The sequence below is a fragment of the Megalops cyprinoides genome, chromosome 21 (assembly GCF_013368585.1).
Source record: "Megalops cyprinoides isolate fMegCyp1 chromosome 21, fMegCyp1.pri, whole genome shotgun sequence".
Taxonomy (NCBI): Eukaryota; Metazoa; Chordata; class Actinopteri; order Elopiformes; family Megalopidae; genus Megalops; species Megalops cyprinoides.
The window spans coordinates 9,307,989-9,316,941 of record NC_050603.1 but is presented as its reverse complement, the minus strand read 5'-3'; the positions used below and the strand labels follow the sequence as shown (position 1 = coordinate 9,316,941).

The window sequence follows — 8,953 nt, the reverse complement described above, 5'->3', positions numbered from 1 at the left end:
CCTTAGGATGGAGGTTCAGGTCTCCTGGAGATTTTAAAAAGCTCACACCACCACATACCTTGAAATACTCTCCACCCGAATGCAACGCAAATACATATAAAGGAAGGACTACAGTGCCCCCCTCAGGTCAACTCTGTGCTAAACAGAGTTTCTGTCCGTTCAGAGACAGCTGACTTACACCTGAAAGCAATCTTTTCCTCCCAATCAAGCTGCATGAGTGGGAGTGTTTTGAACTGCAAGCTTGATTTCTGTTTGTTCATCTCTGTACAGGCTGGAAATGCTGTCACCTCGCGCACAGACTGTGGATGGTCTTTCAGTCTGTGGAATCCCACCAAACAGCAGCAGCTATGTCACCATGTCACCACTCCTTGGGCCTTTGTTCAGGATCACTGACCGAATTAAGAAAAAGGCACCAGGATTGGGCATTTTTCTCTCAGGACACGGTCTGACTGTTTCACATCAGATGGGTCATTCCCAGAATTATGTTACAATATATAATAAACAATGCAATATAATATATAAAATGCAAATGCTTTAAATACAGTCTGGCATTAGTTAAAGAGACTGCTGGTCAGAAAAATCCTGCAGCAACCCCTTCCACTGACAATACTTTTTTTTACAGTACTATTAATGCTGGTTAAAATTCTTACATGAATGATCCTATTTGCTGGTTACACAAATTTACTAATGATAGTTTATTAATACATATAATCATAACACATACAATACATTTATACACAAGCCGGAGTCCCATATCCATGTAAGACAGTGTCCTATATCATTATTCAAAGGAATGATTTCAACCAGTATGTGATGAAAAACAATAAGATCATGTAAGCGAAATAAATAACCCCGAAGGACAAGCATAGCTAAATGCAGAGTCAAGCAAATTATGAAAATGTGAAATATGATGTTCATTGATTTTTTTACAGAAAACTGAAGAATTTAGCATCCGCATGTCAGAGTGTGTAGCGACCCTTTCCTGAGCAAGACTGCGGTTGTGTTGTTAAGTGAAGGTAACTTGATGAGTGAAATTGTTCCCTGGATGGTGGTTTGTAAACGCTGGCCTTGCACGAGGAGGCTAGAGAGAGATTAACTTGTTGAAGGCTGGTGTTTCACTGAGCTGAATAGTCCTTTGCGTAATGTCCCTGCATGTCATGAAATGTCCCGATCTCCAAAGCTTGGCACGCTCTGCATCTCTTAGGCAGAGAAGTGTGAGTGGGTTTGAAATAAAGGAAGAACTCCCTTTTCACTCCCACATGGAAGGCCAACATGGAGATGTCCAGTTTTCTCTTAATTTTAGTGTGTCATCAGTCCTGATAACCTGTGCAGGGCCGGGTGCTCCCGGGCTGGACCCCTTCCCTTGGCTGCCCTCACTGTGCCTGCATGACTCTCCCTGGATGGAATGGCTGTAGGGGGCAGGGAAGGAGTCAGTATGGAGGTGGCAACCCCTAGTGGAAGCTGTGGTCAGTATGTGGCCCGTAGGAGAAGCCAGGGAAGGCGCCAGCTGCCTCACGCACACTGTTGGTCGCTGCGTAGGCGTCCGCGTTACACACGGAGGAAGTCACGGGGAGGTGGGTGAACTCAGGGTCAAAGTGCTGCAGGTCAGTGGGGCCATTCTGTGGGGTCAGAGAGGAGCTGAGTTAATACATACACCCGCACAGAAACTCATTCGAACATGCGCACTCACTCACACACATACACACAAGTATACATTCACTCACACACTCACGGATCCCTGAGCTGCCCCCAAACTCACCACGGATGGGACGAACATGGGGGTGATCTTCTTGGCCACGAGGTCATCCCAGTTAATGGGGGAGAAGAAGGAGTGACACTTTAGCTCCATCTGGAGGAAATACAACAACATGACATGAGCCAACCTGCTGACAAGGAGATATATATATATATATATATACGTATACGGAGATGGATGTGAGTCTGTATTTGTGATAAATACTGTTTATGCAGGCAAAGGTGGACACGTGTATTTGTGTGATAGATACGTGGAGCCTGTATGCATGCTTGCATGTGTGTAGGTATGCCAGCGTGCACGTCTGTGTGATTATGTGTCCTTATTCTGTACTCACAAAGTCCTCTCGGGCCCCAAGCCTCTGAGTGCGGTTCTTGTGCAGAAGTCCCTCCAGCAGCTCTCTCCCGGCGTTGGAGACGTTGGGCTGCAGCACGGGCTGCTTGTGCAGGATGTTGTTGTACATCTCTGCCGTGTTCCGGCTGTAAAACGGAGGCTACGGGGGCAAAAGGAGACATGCCAGTCAGACTTATGAGGGGGGGGGGCTGTCTCTTCTAACACAATCTGTGACCAGTCAACTGTGAGAGTCAGTGAGTAACTGATGATACAATATGTAAGAGGTATGGCACAAGTGCAAAATCAAAGAAAACATATACAAATACATACAATACATACATAATCATCTTTTCTTTAAGGTCTTAAACTGCACAAAGAATACTGAGCAGGAATATTTTCAGATGTGACTTACAAACTTTATTATCCTGTCTACACAACTATGTGCAGATGAGTAATTTAAATTACACGATAAAACACCAGAGTAATTTTGTGTATTTGTTTAAATAATCTGTATGCATGTTACAGGCATCAGCAGACTCACCAGGCCGTAGAGCATCTCGTAGAGCACACAGCCTAAGCACCACCAGTCCACAGTGTGGTCGTAGGCCTGCTTCTGCAGCACCTCTGGGGCCAGGTACTGTGGGGAACACAGGTCCAGTCAGAGCCATCAACAATGCCAAATAAACAGGAGAGGCGTTTCGAATGCCAGATCAGTCAGGGGTGCGGGAGACGGGGGGAGGGGGCATACCTCTGGGGTCCCGCAGAAGGTCGTGGTGGTCCCGTTGGGCTCCACCCCTTCCTTACAGAGGCCGAAGTCGGTCAGGACGATGTGACCCTGAGAGTCCAGGAGAATGTTCTCTGGCTTCAGGTCTCTGTCAGTCGGGAGAGGGAGAAAGGAAGAGGGAGGAAGGAGAGGAGGAAGTCACTCAGTGGCACTCAGACACATGCAACGACATAAAACGCAAAAGGCCCGGTGTTATCAGAGCACTGCTCCTCAAATTCGCTAGCCTTCAGCCCCACATCCAATAACGTCACGGCACCGAAAAACACTTGGTTGCAGACTAGCGCTTTCGGCTAAGGTGATGGATGAACGTGATTTGCTGGACTGTGAGCCCAATATGTTTCCCTGCCTCCCCCCCTCCCCTCCCACACCCCCGGAGGGCACACCTGTAAACGATGTGCAGAGAGTGGAGGTAGCCCAGGGCGCTGGCGATCTCGGCGGCGTAGAAGCGGGCGCGCGGCTCCAGGAAAACCCTCTCCCGCTGCAGGTGGTAGAACAGCTGCAGAGACAGAGGAATAATCAGCACAGGGTTCCCACACCCAACACGCACAGCCACACACACACACACACGTGCGCTCGTAAACGGCTTACCTCTCCACCGTTGATGTAGTCCAGCACGAAGTAGAGCTTGTCGGTGGTCTGGAAGGAGAAGTGCATCCCCACCAGAAATGGATGCTTCAGGTTCTTCAGAAGGACACTGCGCTCCGCCATGATGTGCCTTTGCTGGAGAGACGCCGTTTAACAACGTTAACAAATGCTGACATCACCAGGATGAGCCAATGAGTACATCATCAGAAGGTGGCAACAATGACGCAAGTAACACCAGGCACCACTTCAAGACTGCCATGACTTGAAATTTGCATATTCAGCTTTCAAATTTTACGGCAACAACATTCACAATACGAAAGCTATTGTGTCATTTAGCTTTTTCAGACTATATCATGTGTAAATTAACACAGTGCCCGGTTGTGGTATATGGCATCCATTTTAGGCAGTGCAATTCACCATGCCTTTATTAAATAGACAGAGCAATAAAAATATGAATAATTACGGAATTCAAGATTCACAGACAGTAGAGAACTTTTAAGGGGAGGGGGCATCTGAGGGAGCCGAGAAGCACCCAGGTCTCACCTCTTTCTTTTTCAGGACAGCCTTCTTCTGCAGGACCTTAATAGCATAATACTTGGAAGTCTCCTTGTGTCGTGCCAGCAGGACCTGAGACCAGCAGAGGAGAAGAGGTCAGTATCCAGACACACTAATCTGAATGAAGACATCAGCCTGTGGAGAACGGTGAAGCTCACAGTCTCTCACCTTCCCAAAGCTTCCTTTGCCGATAATCTTCAGGTAGTCAAAGTGACATGGTTTGATCCTAGCAAACAGAAGGAGGGGGAATTGTGAGTTTCCTGGTGAGGAGTGTCTTGGTAGAGCCAGGTATGCTTAAAGTAGAGGGACAGAGAACTAACTAACTTACTGTGTCTCCTCTGCCAGAGAGCTCCTGGGGCCATTCAGACAGAACTGCAAGGGGGCGAAAGAGGAAGTGTTCAGGTTCTGCCGTTTTACAAGAATAAAAGCAATGTGATAAAACAATATTTTTCATCTTTCTGAGAACCCACGCTTACCATGCTAGATTCAAATTCGTCAATCTCATCACAGATATTGTCCTCAATCTTCAGGAAGCCTTTGACATTGGAGCTGGGGAAGAGTCAGAGAGAGGGTGTTAGTGCCATATGAAATGCACCTAGCACCCCCTGTGGACAATATTATAACACTCCATGGAGGTTTCCCCAAGCATAAAAATGCAATACTTGTATTTACCACTAGATGGCTCACAACAAGGGCTGACAGTCAAATAGACTGATGATGATAAAGGACCAAATAAAACAGTTTTATCTTATTGGAATGCACCTTTAATCACAAAATATCACCTGGCATTTAAGAATTCAACTCAATGTAAAAATAAATGTTCAGAAAATTTCCGAACAGCATCGCTCTGTTGAAATTCCTTGCAAATAGAACCAAGAAATTGCTGAGTGTTCTTCTCCCAAAATTAACACGAAGGAGACTTGACATTGTATTTTCCAACAGAGGGGCTGACATGTCATGTCATGCACCAGCGTGAAACCTGGATCTTTTAAAGCCAGGCTGGGCAGGTGGACAAACTGCAGGGTCAGACTCAGAGTTTGACACACTTCTGTGCAGTTACAGTAGCACGGAATGACCAAATACGCAACAAATAGGACCAAACTCAGAGATCTGTTATCTCATTACCTTTGACTGGCTGACCCAGTGAGCCCAGCTGATATATGTACTGATCCGCTAGACATTCTTAGAGGACTCAACCTGGCTGGTAACTAGACTGGCTATCCTCTTGGTGAGGCTGGATACAAAAAAACCACAAGCTTCCCACAGGTTTGCCAGAACCCAGCCCAAATATTCGTTTTGACCCCCTTGCAGACCGGGGCACTGTTTTTGAGGCACAGTGTGGCGTGGTGTTTTAATGGACTTACTGCATTATCCCTGTCTACGGGTCAGAACAGATTTACCGCTATTCTTGCCCTGTACCGAGACAGCCTGGATTAGGCTTTTCACAGCCCATAGTCACCTATCCAAAGAACTATTACCCTGCAGAGCTAGGAGCTGACTGGACTGGAAGCTTACTGACCTGCCTTATGTCAAATCAGGTAGGCAGCTTCACAGATAGGTAACTCTATAGGCATCAAAATACTTAACTACAGAACATTTAAGACATCAGTGCATGTAGATTCCTACAGAAATATGATACATTTGTGTGTTTCAGGTCCTAAAATGTAAAGGCGCTGATGAAAATTTAAGCACCTAGATTCCGCCATATCGCAACCCACTAACCCATGACAGTCACCCCGGTCCCACCCGCTATATCGGCACACACCACGGTGTCTTGCCCTGTCAGATACTTACTGCTTGCAGATATGAGGGCAGGACACCAGTTTCTGCATGAAGTCGTTCACGCCCATCTTCCTCTCCTTTATGAAAGCTGAAAGATAGGACCAGGCATTTGCGTCACTCAGAAGCCCCTCGAGAGTGCCATCGTAGACTGCAGCTCTTCGTCCCCAAACGCTGTTGGCACTAACCTATATCTTATGCATTTATTCACCGATACGTTGGATTATTCGACAATTTTCTTTAAAATAATCTATTCTTATTCATACAACCAAGCCAAACGGCAGTAACGGCGCAATCAATATTGATTGCTACAATTAATACATTTCGCAGTCTCGTTAATACGGTTGTCGTAGGTGACACAAATGTTGATTTGACGTCACCTGTTAGTTTATCCTTCCAAACCAGCTTTTGGGTTCTCAGAACCTAAAATCATGTTACGCAACAAAAGACGTTTTGCATCACTTGCTAATGCCCGGAGGGAAAGCTATTGACATTGAGACCAATGTAAAAATCATCGGCAGTTTTAAAAGTATCCATTAAACACAAGTAGACCAAGACGTTCAATATATCGATAAAACTGCTCAGGGGCAGTCATTATTGATATTGGACTGTGAAGCCAAATGCATTGTAAAAGAACAGTATCGAACTGATCTGTTGCAATCAAGTTCGAGACAGTTTTTTCTGTTACCCACTTCACCGCTCCGGAAATCATTAGTCTCACAAACCTTGTCTGTCTGAAAACGATTCATGCATCTATCCATGATCCGTGATCTGTTCGTAACTTTAATTATTTAAAGAAAATTATATGTCAACGTGATCCCTAAACGGGTAGAAAAGTCAGTTTAGACCTCGTCTTGGTCGTAAACCTTACAGATGTTCATGACGTTAAGGTGAGCAACATTACTCCTGTTGCAATATGTGAGAGGCAAACGTCACACCATTATGTGCTAAGCGATATTTAATATGGACACATGTATCCAATAACTCACCAGTGAGAATGGACATAATTCCTCTCATTCTGCAATATGTAAAGTCGCATCCGGTCTCAGCCATCAGAGCAGTCATAAATCCAGCAGTAAAAGCGCTAACAGAATGGCAAATATCGTTTGTAAGAAATGATTTCAAAATTAACCAACTAGCCCGTGCAAGAAGTACACCCTCCTACTCGCCTGCACAGCTATTCAGCACTGAGCGGTCGGGGACGGGTTACTTTATATAGCACGCGTCGTTCTACGGCGTGGTACTGACGTCGCTATTCCATGTCTCCAAGGTAACGGGCTGCCTAAATGACGACCAGTGATGTCATGGGCACCGCATCTCCCTGCCCACTCCCTGCTAGGCAGGCGGAAAAGGAATGTACTGGAGCACTCGCACCCCTCCCCTCCCTGTCCTTTTCTGTGAATGGAATGACTGTAATCTCTTTAGGGACCGGTGGATTAACTCTTTTCTCGGACTCTGTTGAATGAATGGAAATGAATGTAATCATGGGTGCACTAATGACCCCAGAACCATTGATATTCTTCTGGCCATAAATTTTACGCAGTGTGGACATTGTAGCCTTTTCCACTTCGCATGTAAAAGGAGATCTATACAGGGAGAGAGCATGAAACCTAAACCTATCATCTATGTTTGTCACACCCCTACTCAGCAACTGTATGTGAAATGATCCCTCACTGTGTGTGTGTATGCATCTGTGTGCGTGGGGGTAGCAGAAGACAGTCCTGAAGAAGTGTAAGAAGGTCTCAGGACAAGGCACTTGCTCAATTCAATGGGAGCTACAATGAACAAATATAAATTCTGTCAGGAAAGGCTGAAACCAGCAAATCAATAAGACAGGAAAGCGCACACTGTGAACAATGGCACACTGCAAGTGGTAACAAAAGAACATGGCGGGGGTTATAGTCACTCTGTCTCCTTATATAAACCTAACAGAGACCTCAATTTAGGAATATCTAATTCTGAAACCCATCTTTGCCTCTTCTGAGGCCGACACTTTGAAATGCTCAGGAGAGATACTCTATTATGTCATACCAGTCAGATTGGGTCATTGGAATGAGCGTGATTACACTAGAGGGGGGTGTGAGGAGGTGGTGGTACAAGGTCAGGCAAACTGATGTAACGAACATCATCGTGTTCCTTTAAAGCCCATTCCCCCACCAGCTGTCACGCATGTGATCTACCAACCATGCGAGTTACACAACTGCATTACATATATCAGACGGCAACATGACAATTCCGTCTCCGCCACGCACTGAGCATGGTTCGAGTCAGGTTGCCATGGGTTACAGGCACAGATGGTGCTGAAAGCACTGTACCGAGGTTTCAAAGGTCAACATTGGTGGCACAGCTGTTTTCCTGGAGGGTCATTCAATTTGGAATGTTCTTCACCGGATAATGCATGAAAGTGCTTTCAGATGTGAGACATCTTAAGCTGTCATTCAGCTTCTGAGCTACCTAAGCCAAAATATGCACTATACCTGAGACACCCAGTCACACACTGTAAACACCAGACCCAAGTAGGTCATACCCTTGATAAACTGAATGTTTTAAAAAATGATAATTCAGAGTCTGTTTCCATATATAATGTCATGTCATATTATAACAAATACACAAGCATAAAATGATATTTATTTTATATAATATATTTTGACATACAACGTGCCCCTTTTCCATTGTGGGGGGTGGTGAGGGTGTTGGTGACAGGGCACCAGTGAGAGACAATATGAGGTGGGTGTAATGAGGTCACAGGGAGAGGCGTAACATGTGGGTCTATTTCCACACAGATGAGGCCGGTGTTTCCGATCATAATGTCAGCGGAGAGTGGCCAACCTCAAACAAGGCTCATGTCCTAAAATGCCAAGGCTCATGTCCAAAAAAGTGTTGGCATTGTAAACATCACAAACAGAAGCTCATTATATAACATTTCCTTATGATTGCATCGTTTAGAAAAGATGGCTCCAAGACTCTTACCAAACACACAGAGAAATGACTGAAGAGAATTAAGTTCATATAGCTGAAAGGACACAAGGTGGCTATGAGTCAGATGAGTCAGCAAAGATGTGAGTATGGATAGAGCAATACAGCACAGACTGAGGAAAGTAAAAGAGATAGGAAAAATTATGAAGAGCACTTTAGCTGTGGGTATTTTTGCTTCAGCTCAGCCT

General features: G+C 45.4%; 1 protein-coding gene across 1 annotated transcript; it reads right to left on the bottom strand.

Moving 5' to 3' along the window:
* Positions 1-1,022: 1,022 nt before the first annotated feature.
* si:ch211-195b13.1 (STKc_SGK domain-containing protein) lies at positions 1,023-6,961 on the bottom strand. The gene is made up of 13 exons (XM_036515841.1): positions 6,779-6,961; positions 5,805-5,880; positions 4,487-4,559; positions 4,339-4,382; positions 4,179-4,236; positions 3,999-4,082; positions 3,459-3,590; positions 3,254-3,366; positions 2,835-2,958; positions 2,628-2,723; positions 2,091-2,246; positions 1,760-1,849; positions 1,023-1,619 (listed from the first exon to the last, which is right to left on the bottom strand). Exons 1-13 carry the CDS (start codon positions 6,852-6,854, stop codon positions 1,452-1,454), a joined length of 1,290 nt encoding a protein of 429 aa, XP_036371734.1. The 5' UTR covers positions 6,855-6,961; the 3' UTR covers positions 1,023-1,451.
* Between the last annotated feature and the right edge of the window lie 1,992 nt (positions 6,962-8,953).